The 17350-nt window shown below is 43.2% G+C and overlaps 1 protein-coding gene across 1 annotated transcript; it reads left to right on the top strand.

Moving 5' to 3' along the window:
• Window positions 1–974: 974 nt before the first annotated feature.
• Window positions 975–15480, top strand: WBP2 (WW domain binding protein 2). The gene is made up of 8 exons (XM_053375992.1): window positions 975–1130; window positions 4615–4723; window positions 5356–5491; window positions 8648–8740; window positions 9908–10042; window positions 10546–10665; window positions 11957–12033; window positions 12945–15480. The coding sequence occupies exons 1-8, from the start codon at window positions 1072–1074 to the stop codon at window positions 12996–12998; spliced, it is 783 nt and encodes a 260-aa protein (XP_053231967.1). The 5' UTR covers window positions 975–1071; the 3' UTR covers window positions 12999–15480.
• Window positions 15481–17350: the final 1870 nt, after the last annotated feature.

Below are 17350 nucleotides of genomic sequence, written 5' to 3'. Positions count from 1 at the left end.
ATTCCAGTGCTGTTTCCTGCTGCTTCCCGCTGCTATCCCAGATAGTTAGATATCCCATAGACTGTCCCCGGAACAGGTGAGGCTGCTGGTCCCTTATTTTCAAATTTGAAAGTTGAAAGCTATGTTCCAGGCTAACCTCTAGATCAGTGCTTCTCAAACTATCTGATGCGGGCAAAAGACATTCCCCCACCCCACAAAATGTGCCAGGGTCAGTACCATCTTTGGTCCTTGAAGCATCCCACCCAACCTGAGCTGTGAGTCACTGCAGACCAGCAGCTAACGGCTTGTGGACCAGCACCAGTTGGTGGACCACCACCTTGACTAGCAATGCTCTAGATGGCATTGAACTCCACTCCTATTAGATTTAACTGATGCAAGTCATGAGTCCCACGAGGGACACAAATGTCTCCCTCTCCAAGGGGTTTCAGGTTTTACAACAATCTAGCATCAAACGAGCCATTTGCGCTGCACAGTTTGTAACTCCAACCCTATCTGCAACAAGATTTCCCTTTTTTCCACAACCACGAGACCAGCATCAAGTCTTTTTTCAAAAAAAAAAAAAAATATTAAAGATTTTCTTGGTTTACAAAAGTACATGCCTTCTCTCTCTCTCTCTCTCTCTCTCTCTCTTTGCGTAATAAAGTTTTTTTTTTAATTCTTATTCTCAAACGGCGGCAGCAGCATAGCTGTCAACTTTCAGATTTGAAAATAAGGGATCAGCAGCCTCACCTGTCCCGGAGACAGTCTATGGGATATCTAACAATCCGGGATAGCAGCGGGAAACGGCGCTGAAATAAGGGGATTTCCCGCAAAAAAAAAGGGAAGGTTGCAGCAGCGCCGGCAGCGGCAGCAGCAGTCGCCGTTCTCTCTTCCCTGGAGACGGTCCAGCGCCGAACTACATTTCCCATCATGCTCCATTTCCTCCCGCCCTCTTCCGGTCTCTGCGTTTCCCGGAGCGCGGCTACGCCGGAAGCCGTGAGGAGAGCCTGCGCAGCGCTTTCTTCACAACATCGTTCTGCGGAGGCCGGCGGGACCGTGTGCATCAGGGGGTCCCTCAGCTGCTTGGCGGCCATGGCGCTGAACAGGAACCATTCCGAGGGGGGCGGTGTCATTGTCAATAACAGCGAAAGGTGAGCGGGTGCGGCAGCTGTGTGTGTGTGTGTGTGTGGACGGCACTTGGCCGCTTCTGTTCCCTTACTACGTTGTGTGTGTATATATATGTGTGTGTACAGTGGTACCTCAGGTTACATACGCTTCAGGTTACAGACTCCGCTAACCCAGAAATAGTACCTCGGGTTAAGAACTTTGCTTCAGGGTGAGAACAGAAATCGCGGCGCGGCAGTAGCAGGAGGCCCCATTAGCTAAAGTGGTGCTTCAGGTTAAGAACAGTTTCAGGTTAAGTACGGACCTCCGGAACGAATTAAGTACGTAACCTGAGGTACCACCGTGTGTATATATATATATATGCCGTGTATAGCGCTGCGTCTGATGGGGGTCGCCCCGCCCAGGGGCGGGGCAGCAAATGTTTACCTTCCCATTTCGCTCGGCCCGTTCGTCTTTTCTTCCTTTCTCTGGAAATATTAAAACCCTGAATCCTGTTGGGGGATTCAGCCATCGGCACCTTTACTGCTGCTCTCTGGATTAACGAAGAAGTTTGCAACTGTTTCCCCAACCCTTTGGACGAGTGGGGGGGGGAGGACTAATACATAAACTAGGGCAGCGAGGGGTCCTTGGGAAGCTCGCTAACCCGATGTGTTTTGTCTCTGCTCCAAAGCATACCTGCTAGTTGGAGGTCTGCTACAGTGCCTGAGTACTGAGCTTCCACCCTTGACACAAATCTATAAATCAATGGAGTCTAGGATGGTGTTTTGAAAGCATTTTTGCTGCCAGTGATTTGTGGTGACTCTTTCTGTAAGCTGGGGTAGGGGAACCTCTAGAAATTCTGTTGGACTTAAACTTCCATTGTTCCAGACTGGGACTGCTGGGAGTTGGGAGTCTTGTCAACGTTTGGAGGGCCGTAGCATCCTCATCCTTGCTGTCAATTAACCATGTGTTATGTGAAATAATATTTCCTCTTGTCTATTTTGAACACGCCACAACTTAATCTTGCTGTCCTGAGCCTTTAGCATTTTGAAGGAAGGAGAGACAACACTTTCCCCCCCTCTATTTTCACAAGTTCATTAATGTTCCTTCCGAGGTTTCGCAGTTGAGGGTTTGCAGTTGTTTCTCTCTAAGAGTCAGGTTCCCTTCCAATTGGGATTGATTGCTAAACCACTCTGAGAATTGTAGCTGTGTGAGAGGAATAAAGGTCTCCTAACAACTTTCAGCAGCTTAACAAATTACAGTTCCCAGGATTTTTTGGAGGAAGTCAGGACTTTTTAAAGTGATGTAGTGCTTTAAATGCATAGTGCAAATGGGACCAATGAGTAGTTGGTATCCACAGCCAGGTAGTAGATCCAGGGTGTTGGAGGGCAGGAACGCGAGAATACGCAGTTTCATAATATTTGGTTGTTTAGAAAATTGACATTACTTGTGAGTTCATGGGCATCTAGCAGAAGGAGCTACCCTCTACCACTCTCACGTTTTTGTTCTGCCCTTTTGTAATTAAGTGTCTTGGTTACTCCTCATATCGGATTTCACAACTTTGTCATGTCTGTAGATAAGATTTCACAGCCTTTGCTCATCTTCTCCAGGCGTGGAAGTAATTAATGCTGAGCTCTAATCTTCCACAGTAGGAAATTAAATTCCAGGGTTGCTGTTGCCTCTTGCTAGTACCAGTTTATGTAATGGGAATACTGCAGAAGGAGCAATCACATTTGGTGCTTCATACACTTCTGCTGTAGGAGTGAATCTATTCTTTAGAAACCCCGAGGTTTAAATTATTAAGGCATAGTATAAAGGGATTACAGCTACAAGTGAAACTAGCAATTGGAAGGCTTACAGATGCCATTTTTGTACTGTACAGTATTGCAGATACATTTTCAAGGAGGTGTTTTCCCCTATCCTCTCCTCACTATTATTTTCCTTCCACCTCCTGCTGCTCCCTGTATTTGTAGCAAAATGCTGTGGGGCAGCAACTGCCTGGCACAGCACAGATATGGATGAAGAGCAGCACTGCACCCTGGAGATGGCAGCACACACACATGGGTATATCAACAATTTCCTCTGTGTGTGTTTTTCTTCCTGAAACAGTTGGCAGAGTTTGTTGCAGGGTTTATAAATGTGCTGCAGATGGTGGTGGCCAAAGACAATGGGGGGATGGAACAGGAGCATATTTGCAGGAGCTGGTGAGATGGTGAAAATTCACCTGCATAGAGCCCTATTATACGATTTATTAAGTGAACATTGCAGAGCAGTTTATACACCATCATCAGTTTCACAGGTTCCTACAATGTTAGAAAATGCTAATGAGAGTACCTCCCCTCTTTCAAACTATATAGTCACAGTGTTTCCTAACAGTCATGTATATGAGTAGGGGTCCAGTGGGACCTGAAGTGATCTTTGTGTTCATATTGCATAAACTGGATACAGTGGTACCTCAGGTTAAGTACTTAATTCGTTCCAGAGGTCTGTTCTTAACCTGTAACTGTTCTTAACCTGAAGCATCACTTTAGCTAATGGGACCTCCTGCTGCTGCCATGCCACCGGAGCACAATTTCTGTTCTCATCCTGAAGCAAAGTTCTTAACCCGAGGTACTATTTCTGGGTTAGCGGAGTCTGTAACCTGAAGCGTCTGTAACCTGAAGCGTCAGTAACCTGAGGTACCACTGTACACTGAAATGGCTCATAAAATCACCACCACCACAAAAAGCCATGTGGAATTCCCACACTGTATGTAGGCCCTTCTTGATAAGATATTGCTTGGTGGGACATGTAAAACAAGGCATGAACAAAATGTTGCCATTGCAAGTTGAATAGTTCTGGCAGTGTCATAGCCCTGTTCAGGAGTTCAGCCTGATCACTGGAGAGCTAAATATGTATAGAATAATGGATGTGTGCTGACTCTGCCTCCCACATTCTCTGCATGCCAGGTGCACCCCCCGCCCCGACTTTTTAGTGTAAAGGTTTGAATGCAGTTCGGCTGAATGCAGTTAGAAGCCTCTATTAGATCAGGAATCCTGATTGTACAGGATTCCTGATTGTGTGGAAGCTCTTAACCACATTCAGCTGAACATGGTTAGATGCCCCCTTCATATGGTTATTTTTGGGGTGGAAGGGGGGGTACATCCGATGTGCTGAGTACATTGGCTGTGGGGCCAGTACATGTACCAACCAACGAGGGCTCCTGTGCACACTTAGCCCTCCTGTGTTCAATCTGAACAGCTGAATATGAGTCAAGGATACCGGCTTTGCTGTTGCTATGCCTCTTGTGCTAATTATATTTTGTGTCAGTTTTGTGTTCACTCTCCTATTTCTTTTTGTTCAACCCAACAGACAATCAGCATGTTTGTACATGTGTTTAGTAACATGGACACATTGCATATGGGTTTCACTTGGTGAATGAGGCTGGGTGATGATCTGAAATTTGTCAAACCCCACGTTATCTAACCTATAGAGAAATCATTACTAAAGAGTGAATCCGTGTACCAAACACCTCTTTTTGTGTGTGTATAGCATCTTGATGACCTACGATCACATTGAAATGACATTCCATGATATGGAACACATGCCGGATGCATTCAAAGGGACCAAGAAAGGCAGTGTCTTCATGACCCCATATCGAGTAAGTTGGCAAAAATGTATTTGGTATGTAAAATTCTAATATGAAGAGTGAAGAATATAGAAACAGACCACATGATTCTTCAGTGCTTGTTTTCCTCTGAAGCTCCATGATGAATTGATGTTTTGAATCCCAGCTAGCTATCTGAAATATCTTTACTTGTAAAGCCAAGCATATTGATGCAAAGAAGTAGGAGGGTTGTATGGAGAGGAGGAGATATGATGGTTATGATGATGGTGATAAATTCAATTTCTTATTTGCCCTTTACCACATGGTCCCAGGGTGGGGAGGGTGAGTGGCTCCTGTTACTTAGAAGTACCGTGAGAGGTGGATTTTTCCAGGGCTACGCATGTTCACGTAATAAATCCATTAACCTTCTGGGGGGTGCTATGAAAGTTTCTGGAAAGAGGTGAGCAACAATGGCAGGTTATGTGTGTTTCTGAAATGCATTGCTGCATCGTAGTATCAGTTGAATGAATGGCTAGGCTATTGTTCTAATGAATACATGACCTGTGAAAGTCTTCATTTTGAAAGCCCACTTTAGTTTTTCAGATTTTAGCTTCTAACAGTAAGATGGCTTTTTATTCTGATGCTAAATGTACCTTTTAAAGGAGATGTATTCTTTTTACCTGCAGGTTATCTTTGTGTCTAAAGGAAAAGATGCAATGCAGTCTTTCATGATGCCCTTTTATTTGATGAAAGAATGTGAGATTAAACAACCAGTTTTTGGAGCAAATTACATCAAGGGGGAAGTGAAAGCAGAGGCAGGAGGTGGGTATCAGACCAAAGCCATTGTGTTTGGTGATGCATTCAGTTTCTGACTTGAATTAGAAAGTGAAGAACTAGCAAAGAATTTGGATTCTTATGGACCACATGACAGCTTTATTACCAGCAACAAACTTCTCTGAAGAGCGTAAGAATTGCAGTGCTGGATCTGATGAAACAGCATTTATTCCAGCATTCATCTCCACCACTGGCCTGTCAGATGCTCCAGAATCTGATGATTCTGCACCAGTTTAAACATGGTGGTTTATATTTTTAGCTATGGATTTTTCTAAATCTGTTTTTAAAACTTTGTGTGCTTGGGGAGCCACTACAGTATCTTCTGCTAGTAAAATCCTTGAGAGTAGTCATGCTTTGTGTCAAAAGATACTGAATATGCATGCATCCTGAACCTTCTGTTAGCCCAGTGCATTTTATTGGAGGACCCCAAGTTGCAGTGTTAAGAGAGTGGATAATTGTATGGGAGCACCCCCTCCCTTCAGAACTTCCTGTAAAGAATTCACTGAACCCACACATTTCTTCCTGTCCTGTTCTCGTCATTCTTTATCCTAGTCCTTGCCAAAAATATTAGTTCTATGAAAAACCAAATATTGCATTTCTAGAAGTACATGCCTTTTGACCAAACTGCAGGAGGCAGTGGAAGGCAGAAATGCCTGGCGTGCTCTGGTCCTTGGGGTCACGAAGAGTCGGACACGACTAAACCACTAAACAACAACAACAGAAGTACATGCCAGAACTGCAGTATTGATTATTTTAATCTGTCCAGTTAGGTCTTTAGAGAGAGTTGGGATTACCTTTGCAGAAATGGTTTCTAACTTTACTTGCAAGCAGTTGAGCTCAACTAGGTATGTCGGAAAAGTTCAAAATTCAGTGTGTCAAAACTCCTTTTTGGTAACAAAACTGTAAGGAAAATTTTGTCCCATTCCTTCTCTACCTTTGTACTTCTAATGAAGCAGGATGTCACAGGAAAAAATGAGCTCATGCTCCACTTTGCAGATAATAAAACTAAATCAGCCAAATTATTTTATCTATTTAGCATCCTTAAATGGCTCACAATGAACTGCAGTCCAGGTCCCAGAGGATTTAAGAAAGACAATTGAGCTATAACTTTATCTTGGCTGTAGCCTTATCTCTTTTGCCTATGTAACTCTATTTCTTCATTTCAAACCTCAAACTTAATTCACTAAAAAGCAATTGAGCAGCATTTGCTTCTGTACAGCATGAGAGAGGCTTTTGACAAAAGTTAGATTAGCAATCTTCCATCCCACTCTGACTTCTGTCATTCTTATAATGTATTAAAAGGCGGCAATTCTAAAGACACTTCCCCAGAATAGTTCCCTTTCATGAATATATTGCCGCTACACATACTTGTGCCTCAAGTTTAATAGACACTTAGTCACATGTAGTGTATTGTCAGCAGTGGCCTGGATGATATACTCTGTTTGTTTCTAAAATGGGAAGTTCTGTTATCATTAATTTTATTTCTTTAAACCAAGGGATCTTTTGTGAGCCTTATGCTATACTTCCCATTTAATTTCTTGTCAAATGATTATAATTCCAGACTGATCTGTGGCTAGCTAGTGAGGGGAGTTTTTAGCAAATTGAATTTGCCCTTGCTGACTCAGAATAAATCTAATCTTGTTGATATTTAAGGTTGGCAGACAGAATTTTGTTGTCCTTTGTTGTCCTTTAACCACATTCTAAGGGATGTTGTCAGCGCTGCCCAAGGTCCCAGCTCACACAAGACCAACGCTGCTTCTTCCTCAAGTTAAAAAGTCTTTATTGAAGTTCAGTTTTATTTCCAGACGCACAGCGCGCAACGCTACGTCTATGCATCAGACCGTAGAAGTCCCATCTGAATCTCCTCCCCCCTGACACCAGCTTAAGATTCTAGCCTTACTCCACCTCTTCCTCTGTTCCTTCTTTCTCTGGGTCCTTCTGCTAGTCGGAGTCTCAGCCCTCCTAGATTCTTCTGACGCTGATTCTGCCGACTCTTCTCCCCCCCTCCTTCGGGCTTTAGGACCTGGCTCCCAATCCGGGTTTTCTGCTGTCCCGCGCTCCTCCACATTTGAACTTGGCGCGCGCGCGCAGCCTCCCACTTTCCTTCTGACCGTTACACTTGTGTCACTGCTCCCCCTTTCGGGGAGGCTAGCTGGACCTGGCCTTCCCTCCGTTTCCCCACTCCCCGATGGAGGAGAAGCTGGTCCTGACTCACGTGACTCTTCCCCCCCACTGTGCTCTGGTGGGGGAACTGGTCCTACTCCTCCGCTACTCCTTTGGGACTCCCCTCTGGTTCCTTGTTTATGGATCGTCCCCCCTGGGACTCGCCTCGCCCTTACCATAGGCGCCCCCTCCTGGGAATCTTCTGATTCGCTGGAGAAGCTCATGGAATCTCTCGGTCCACTGTCATATTCCCCTACGCTCCCCTCTGGTTCCTCTCCTCCGCTCTCTACTTGCTCTCTCCCCTGCTCTTCTGCTCCTGAGCCTCTGACAGATGTGTTTCAAATTCATGTACCTTTCAGTCTTTTGACTCCACTCAGCTTGCAACCTTCTTAAGGACCTAAGATAAGATAAAAGCCAAGTTAGGTTTTGCATCCAGAAAATTGCAACTCTACTTTTATGATAAATTACATAAATCAGAGATGGGTGGTTTTTGCTTTTAAACCATTTTTATTACCAGCAAATTTCCAGCTTGATAAAAACAAATATTACAAGTCATTCTTTCATATACAAAAGAATATCAACTCTTCACATCAGAGAAGTGCATTACTTTGTCTCAAGGCAAATTAAAGAGAAACAAATCTTCATGTTTGGATACTGAATAACACTTGCTTTATAGAACAGCCTGATAACAGATAAAGTGGTACCTCTAGTTGCGAACGGGATCCGCTCCGGAGGCTGTTCACAATCTGAAAAGAATGCAACTCGCGTCTGCGCACGCGGGGGTCACAATTTGCCGTTTCTGTGCATGCACGTGATATCATTTTGCACATACGCAAGTGGCAAAACCCGGAAGTAACCTGTTCTGGTACTTCCAGGTCGCCGTGGGACGCAACCTGAAAATGCTCAACCTGAAGCAAATGTAACGTGAGGTATGACTATACTCCCATTCCATTCTTACAGTTTATTTTACCTTTTCCCTAGGAGGTTGGGAAGGATCCACAACTTTCAAAATGACGTTCTCCGCAGGAGGTGCCATTGAATTTGGACAGCGTATGCTGCAAGTAGCATCTCAAGGTACTCACTGTTTTTTTGGTAAAAGAAGCCAGTTCCGCTAAATATAATCTGAATATATTTTGCTGAAAAGAAGGAGTGTGTGTGTGTGTGTGTGTGTGTGTGTGTGTGTTGGAGAGAAAGGCAGAGAGGGAAGAGAGAAATTAAAATATAGCTGAGTGATTTAAGTTATTTGAGAAATTCTAAGGGTTTGGGGTAAAATTGAACTTTGACAGTACTTTGATTGAATGGCTTGCTTTGAAAGCTCCTCCTACTAGGAGAGAAAATAACAGCTATTGTAGCTACAGAATCAGTAAAGTAAAAGCCATAGTGAAATAGAGGACGAGATGGTTGGACAGTGTTCTCGAAGCTACCAACATGAGTTTGACCTAATTGTGGGAGGCAGTGGAAGACAGGAGTGCCTGGCGTGCTCTGGTCCATGGGGTCACGAAGAGTCGGACACGACTAAACAACAACAAAATTGCAGCTTTTCATTGACCCTGTTTGCAAAAAACAAAACCACTCTTGGTATTCAGCATCTCAAAGACACTCCATTATGTGTGGCACTAGGCAGGCACAATAGATGCTTTCACACCTGACCTAGCCCTTCAAACAGGATTTCTCTCCTCCACCCTAGCTCATTGCCATTAATGACCTGTTGTTCCTTATACCCGCTGATTATCAAAGGACAGTCCAAAGTCCTTCCAACTCCCTAATATGCATTGCTGCCTTTTTCCTCAACATCTTTTTCAGTCAGCCGCTCCTGCTGCTTCCCAATTCTTCCAAATGGCTGATAGTTATGGGAGCTGGGTCTCCTTCCATGTCTCCTTCCTTGGCTTATTTGCTCAGTAAAGCATTTCTTCTTGTCATCTTTCCCTCCATCCCCACCTGAGGGGTGCATGAACACTAGGCATCAGGCCAGACAATTTACATTGCTGAATATTTCCTCTTTTCCTACTGCACCAGACTCCTCATGCCAACTGTACAGCGTGTGCTCTGAACTCATTAAGATTTCATGGTGGTGTTGTAAGATATGACAAGCCGTATATTTTATTCCTCTCACCCACTGCAGATTTCTTAACATTATAGTAGCGAGTTTCAAATTTGTTGAAGTTGGTGCCCTATGGTGTTTTTGGCTGATGTGTTTTTGAAACGGACACTGATCATAATTTCCTTTCCTTTGTTTTGCAGCCTCAAGGGGTGAGGTCCCCAATGGAGCCTATGGTTACTCATACATGCCGAATGGGGGCTATACCTTCCCACCACTTGCTGCCAATGGGATATACCCTACTCCCTCGGGGTATCCATATCCTCCACCACCTCCGGGTGAGTATTGAAAGTGGGAGAGGGAAAATCTAGTTAAATTATTATTTTTAAAAAATTGAAAATGAGAGAAAATAATAGAGCTCATTTGCTTTGTCGTGATTTCTGGCTGCTCCCTTGTTAAATGTGGGCCACTTTTGTTTTGCTTGAAAGCACTTACTTTTAATAACTACAGAGTTCCCACAGAAAACTCAGCCTATTCCTAGTACTTTCCATAATGATGAGTGTCTTCAGATGCCATGAGGTAGTTATCATGGCATAAGGTAGTCATCATGCTGTGAAGTAACTTTGAACTTGGCATTTTATCTGCCATAACTTGCCAGGCACAATACAGAAAAATGGTTTACTGGTGACAGGGTTGAATCTGACATGCTCTTCCTCTAAGATTCCCTGTTTTTAATAATATAGACATTGTTTTAAAATATATTGTATCAGCCAGAAGGTATATGGTTTAGTGATGCATTACAAAACTCTCTCTGCAAACACTTTATTCTTCCTTGGAGCAGAATTGTATCCTGGTCCCCCAATGGATGAAGCCATGGGATACATGCAGCTTCCTCCCCCTCCCTATCCAGGGCCCATGGAACCGCCTGTCAGTGGTCCAGACCTTCCTTCGACTCCAGCAGGTAAGAGAGGTACCAGGATGGCTGCATCACATATCCTCTGAACAGTGACATATCTGTAAAGGGCCTTCAAGCCTGGATTCAGCAGGATTCACTAGACTTTAAAGCAGCCTGAATAATGTTTATTTAGCTTCTCCTTGCAAACTTCCTAAAAGGGGGGGGGGTTGTGTTTTGGAGAGCAAAACTTTAAAGGGCATCTTTCTAAAAATGGTACAGTTGAGGTTTCATGTTAAACATCATGTTCTAACTCCAGAGTTAGCACAATCTGTTTACAAAGAAATGATTGTTTCCTCGCTGCCAACTTTGCAAATGCAGTTAATGCAATAAGGGAAAATAGAGGTTTTCTTCTACATTTTGGGTCATCAGGAAAGGGATAAAAACACAGCAGCTGCTCCATCAGACAAGCCAGGCAAGGATTGAACTTTGTTTACCATAGCAACGACATAGAATAACATGGATATAATAACAGCACTAGCTTTGCTTATTTGGTGTCACTGTGTAATACAGATTAAACAAGAACTACACACAGAGAGAGAAGGTTTTGTAGGAATTTTTGAGGGCTAAAAAAGAGGCAGTTCTGTGTCACCACTGAAGAGTTGCAAAATGGCAGAGAGCGCTTAGTTTACAGTGACAGGTGGGAGGCAGTTACTTAAACCTTTTATTTTCCACTGTGTTCATCCCTGTAATCCCCCTTTCTCCCTCCTCCTCCACCAACACTTCCATCTCCTGTCAAATGCTTCAGAATCCAGGCTGGGAAACAAGGTTGTTGGGGGAAGAATTTAGCATTGCACTTCTGGCCTGCTACTCCTCTACTTCAAATTGCACCCTTCTTCTGCCACTTTGCAGCTGTTTGGCAATGATTCAACTTTCCAAACTGGAATCTGTCGCAGATTTCTCGTTTGGCTCTTAGGACAGAACTGCTGTTATACAATCACAGATCTTGCAGCAGATTCTTACAGTGGGTCTGAGTTTGATGCTTGGCGATCGGTAATTTACCAAAAAAAAAAAAAAAAAGCAGTTTACGAAAAGAACCAAACAATAAGATGATAAGTTAGAGCAGTTAAAAACAAATATTTAAACATCAAATAAAAATCAATGAATGGCAAACTAAAAACAGATTAAACAAGCACCAGCAATCTATATAGATGGCTAGGCTTATCTAAACAAAAAATGTATTTATCAGGCACTGAAAAGAGGAAGTGAAGGTGCCTGACGTCAGTAGGCAGGGAGCCTCACCTGAGATGCTGCAATTGCAAATGCTGATCCTACCTAACCCGTGATGTTTTTCTTCCAGCTGAAGCGAAGGCTGCAGAAGCTGCTGCAAGTGCTTATTACAACCCAGGCAACCCACACAACGTCTACATGCCAATGGTATGCTTTGCACCTTGCCCTGCATGTCATTGCAGTCTTAGAAAGGAAGGGAAGATTGGGCACAAAGTATTCCATCTTGCTCTTGGCATCTCTTCCAGCCATATTGTACTGTTAGTAAATAAGACAAATTAATGTGGGTGCAGCAGTCAAAGAGCAGGAGAGGGTGAGGGATGCATTGAGGATTTTGTGAAATAGATCCTGGTGGCAAAAAAAGAGCAGGACTTGTTTCCCACCATAGGGCAGCCTTCCCTGATGTGGTTCCCTCCAGCAGTTTTGGACGACAACTCACATCACCCTTGACCAATAACTATTAATCCTGGCTGGGGCTGATACAGTACTCCAGCATCACCTGGAAGGTGCTAGGTTGGCAAAGGTTCTTTAGTTCAATACAAGAAATGTCCGTGTAAATTCAAGAAGACATTTCATATATTCTCATAGCTCATTAATCACTTGAATAGTACTCTTGATGCAAAAAGCACTTTGCAGTCTTCATAGCACTCCTTAGTGAATTTATTTAGAGCAGAGGTTGTTTTGGAGTTTGCAAGCTTAACAATATGTATTTACCTCAGGACTGGGAAACTTGGGGGGGCCATGTGCCAGTGGTGAATGGAGCTACAGCCAAAAGCGAGTACCGGGGAGAGACAGATTGCTGTTGCCAGAAGTCTGACCTGATTGCTTACAGGGGGCTCCCCACTCTTCCTTCTTTTGTGCAGTCTGTTTCAGCTCCACCCCCTGCATCCTAATAAAATTTGGCCACATACAGCCCTCAGGCCACAGGTTCACCAACCTTGATTTACGTATTTGAGTGCTCTGAAGTAGTAAATTGGATTGCTCCTTCACGGTTGGCATTGTTTACGAGGTAATGAATTGAAGTTAATTCAAACAATCTCTCTCCCTTTCTCTCATTTTAGGACCAGCCTCCTCCTCCTCCTTACTTTCCTCCAGAGGACAAGAAAACCCAGTAAACAGCCACCATACACTGCTTCATTTTTGCCACTTGGCTAAATGTTGATTAGGGATATGACAATGGTAAGGACCATTTAACCTCCCTCTCGTACACGTAACTCCCACAAACAGCAGTGGTAGATACGTGCGGCATTAGAAAAGAGATCTAACATTTTCCTGGATTGTTACATATAGAACTAAAAATATATTGTTTTCTTTTGTATGGTTCTTTCTCCATGTTGATGATATAATGGAGAAAGAGTTTTGTTCTTCCTCTCCCATCCCATCTTTCAACTGTCCTGGAGAATGTTCCTTCCTGAACAAAGACCACTTAAACCGAAAACTTAACCAACAGCTATTGAATTAGATAGGTGTTGACACTCTGACTGTGTTGACCAGCTCTTTCGTGGTGACGCTTCGGAAGAAAATCAACTTTGTGATCTACTAGACAATCCTTAGTTGCATGAACCCCCGCTATGTTGCGACCAAGGAAGTGCACTGATCTCTTGACAAGATCATCTGGTTCTATTTGGACACTGGACTCTTCTGCCATTTCTTCCGCAAGATGCATGTATGGTGGAATGTATGCATCGTCTTTTAATTTTGAACATTCCTGTTGAGTCACTTATATATCTTGGTCCTTTTCTTTCATACAACAACAACAAAACATTGGCTGCAAAGTTCTGGCAGTAAAACATCATACCTCTATGGTAAACTTTGTAATTTATTTGACCATGCGGTTTGATCAGTTATCTAAACACTAATTCCATCTTAGCAGCTGAAAACATTTCTAGGGAAGAAGATGGCTCGTATTTTGATCTATTTATTTAATTAGTTTTGTTTGATTTTATTTATTTGTTTTTTATCCCTAGCATTCTGACCATGCTATAATCTGAGGCAAAGCAATTCCCCTTTGGTTGCTTATGCTCAAAATCCATTAATTCAACTCAAAGAGGTAGAGAAAGATCACCTTCTGGACTGGGGATAACTTAGATGATGTCTAAACTAACAGAAGGGGAAATAAGAAAAGCCTCTTGGAGTTTTCTCCATCTTCTGTTTCCTCTCTGAGGCAGAATATTAGCAATTGGTTTTGAATAGCAGTAGCCCTTTGATGCACGGAGCATAGCAGACTCCCAAAGATCTCAGAAACCCATTTACTGGAATATTTGGAATTTGACAGAGCTGTATGACCCAGCATGTATGTGTTACCAGAAATCTGTTTCATTAGCATCACTTGTGACTTACACCAGAATAAAATCAGAATCTGATTTGTACAAAAATCTTCCCTCTTTCCCTGTAATCTGTGACGCAGAGGAAGTGCTTCAAATCATGGCTCTCTCAAATGCTAACTAACTGAGCCCATGCAGAAAACCTGGGGCATCTGTTCACAATTGCTTTGATTCTGGGTATCCGGCAGTATTTGAGACAACCCTAGTTAACTCCAGCTTTGTGCACATTGCGACACTGTTCCACTTAGCAAGGGATGCCAACTGCTTCCTGTTGTCGTTGCTGCAGAGATGTCCCAAGGAAAAACACAGGTATTATCTGTGGCCAAAATTATGGCAAAGTAGGATGGCTTAACTGCATGCCTCTGCAGTGCTTGATTTGTGCTCCCCTGACTTAGCTGTCTGTTTCGTTTTGAATAACATTCCTGACCTTGTGATTTATGCCAGGGGGTGGAAGTGCAAACTTGTTTAGTCTTTAAAATGTCCCTATTTGCATTTATTGCAGTTACCGCACTATGCTGCAAAATTGAGTGACAGCCAAGTGGATGAGAATCTTGAGTTTCTGCAGGAATCAAATTTAGTTTGTGTGCTTTTTTGAATAGTGGGAAAGGTGTTTCCTGCAGGAGCTCAAAAAACACCCTGTACTAATGAAGCTTGCTGAGATACTAGATGTGTGATGCCCCAGATAGACAAAAGTCCATTTCTGGAGTCCTTAGTTTGAATTTTCAAATGCTTTCTAGCTGACAAGTGATGTTAATGCGTGTGCACGCCCCCTTCCCATCTAATGCACTGACTTTTTTCTAGAATTGCTATTTAAACTGCAGTGAGGTAAAGAAATGATTATTTAAAGAATTGTATTTTGGGGAAGTTCTATTGATACCTTATGGATGTGAAGTGGGTCTTCTGAATGCAAGGCTGACTTTTTATTTGCTCAAGATTGTGAAGTAAAGATAACTTACAACAACTCTCTGTGGCTCATTGTGACTGCATATTTGGGTGGGCAGCTGTTTTGCTGTGGTGAAATCGCCTTCACAGGCTTTCAGATGGAAGAGTCATTTTACAAATAAAGCCCGGGTTGCTTGTGCAGGGTGATTCTCTTTCTGTGTCTTCCACTGATTTCTGTCACAACTGAAACGGAGTTAGTTAATTCCATCAGACCTTGTTTAAATAAATTGCATGGGTTTAGATATTCTTGCAGAAGCCAGCTAAAAAAGAATTTGCATAAATGTATTCACAACTCAAGTGGAACACAATAAAGTGTATCATTTTTTCTGGATTTGCTTAACTATTTCACTGGGTGTCTTTTAACTTGGACTGTCAACAAACCTTCTACCATAGAGATACCGAGCACTCCCAAGTTCATTCCCCTGTCAAAGTCTCTCAGCACACAGAGTGCTCTTCTCCCTGAACAGTCCTGTTCTGAATCAGATGGTTTTTGTGCCCTTATGTGTGTTTACTTCACTCCTCCACCAGAAGATTGATGCAAGCCACAACAGAGGTTCAAAGGAACAGATGAGGTGAGGTGGAGAGGAAAGGCAGAAGAGGGAGTGGTGGATCAAAATGGACCCTGAAGTTGCCACCTTCCTCACTCTCCAAACTTTTCTGTGAAATGTTTTATTACATTTGTAACCGGCCGTTCATACAAGAGGTGGAGAGACTACACCTTACAAGAAATACGGTGCTGCTGTTTTCAGTGGCAAGTCCCCCAAATAGACACACATAATGTGTCCAGTGTCATTGTACTATGTGCTTTCCCCCACCAGTGCTCTGTGTCGCTGGCTTGTATGGGTAGGGAAATTCACACAAAAAAGGATGGTGGGGCATGGGCAGGTTTTAGTATATGCTACAGAGGGGAAACACTCCTGACTGCTTCCAATTATACAACAGCCACCCCATGGGAGTTGTCAGTAACACTTCCACGTGGCAGCTCTGTGGTGGCGGTTATGAAATGACCTTCAAGTTCCCTTCAGAGGAAGGCAAGAGTTCCTGTTAATCACTCATGAAAAAAGGCATATTTTGGCCCATGAAGCTCTTGCATGAAAAAAATCTAGAGTAGAATCTCTAGCACACCTTTTGCTCCTCCTGGTAGGAGGCACCTTGTGGGACTCCAATATCCAGAAATGAAGGCGACTTGCAACCTACCATATTAGTGCTGGTGACTTCAGACTGTTTCTCCCTGAAGCAAGTTCAAGGAATCCATGAAGTCTGCTCTCACCTCTCATCACCTTCGCCCTCAGGTAGATGGAGTAAGCAGTGCCACACCTGAAGAGATGGATATCTGCTTGATATTGCATTCATTTGTTGAAACAGTTTATATGCCATTAACCACAATTGTCTCTAAGCAAATTACAGGGGTACAATACAAAAAGTAAAAATCGGAAGTATAAAATCAAGCTTCACTTAAAATGCCTGATGCAATAAAGAAATGTTCAGCAGGAGCTAGAAATTCAGTAGGGCAGGGTCCTGTCTGATTTCAGCTAGAAAGGAATTCTGTAAAATTGGGCTTGCAACACTGAACACAGCACCTGGTGGGTAAGGCTACTAACAGTGACTGGCCCAAAGACCTCTGTGATCAGGGAGGGATATAAAGAGTTAATGCAGTGATGGCATTGGTGGCAATGTCTGTTTCTGGGGGTCTATTGTTCAATAATATGTGACTAGAAGATGACATAGTCATCTCAGTGATAATGAAAAATTATCAAAGATAATTTGATAATTTGCACAATTCTGGAACTGTTATTTACACACACACCATGCACATGTTGCCAGTGGAGGCTGGTCCACTAAGGCATAATCCTCCCAGGAGAATGCCAAGCAATTAAAAAGCCCTCCAAAATCTGAAAGCCACAATTTCCTGTCTACATACACTTTTTACTTCTCACATAAGTTCTGCAAACATTTCTGTCAGTCAGGTCTGTGCAGCCCTCAGCCTAATCCCAAAACCCAGCTGTAGCAAAGAAGGCCTTCCCATGTATCTAAGCAGGAAAACTCTACAATTGATCAGACAGCCTTTTGAGGCAGGCCTCAAATGAAGCCTTCCACTCCATCTGTTATGCAGCTTAACCAGCATTCATAACAGTATTGACCTATTAGGACTGCCTTGAAGAGCAGTCTGAGCATGCTCAGAGCTGTTTTCTTGAAAGAAA

Source organism: Podarcis raffonei, chromosome 2 (assembly GCF_027172205.1).
Source record: "Podarcis raffonei isolate rPodRaf1 chromosome 2, rPodRaf1.pri, whole genome shotgun sequence".
NCBI classification, from domain to species: Eukaryota; Metazoa; Chordata; class Lepidosauria; order Squamata; family Lacertidae; genus Podarcis; species Podarcis raffonei.
Note: the sequence above shows the minus strand (reverse complement) of the source record. Positions and strands in the feature narration are given on the sequence as shown.

Bases quoted from the DNA above. Each gene is read 5' to 3' on its own strand.
- WBP2 (XM_053375992.1), top strand. From the start codon at position 1,072: ATGGCGCTGAACAGGAACCATTCCGAGGGGGGCGGTGTCATTGTCAAT. The intron at 1,131-4,614 runs GTGAGCGGGTGC...GTGTGTGTATAG, and splicing joins ATTGTCAATAACAGCGAAAG to CATCTTGATGACCTACGATC. The intron at 5,492-8,647 runs GTGGGTATCAGA...CCTTTTCCCTAG, and splicing joins AGTGAAAGCAGAGGCAGGAG to GAGGTTGGGAAGGATCCACA.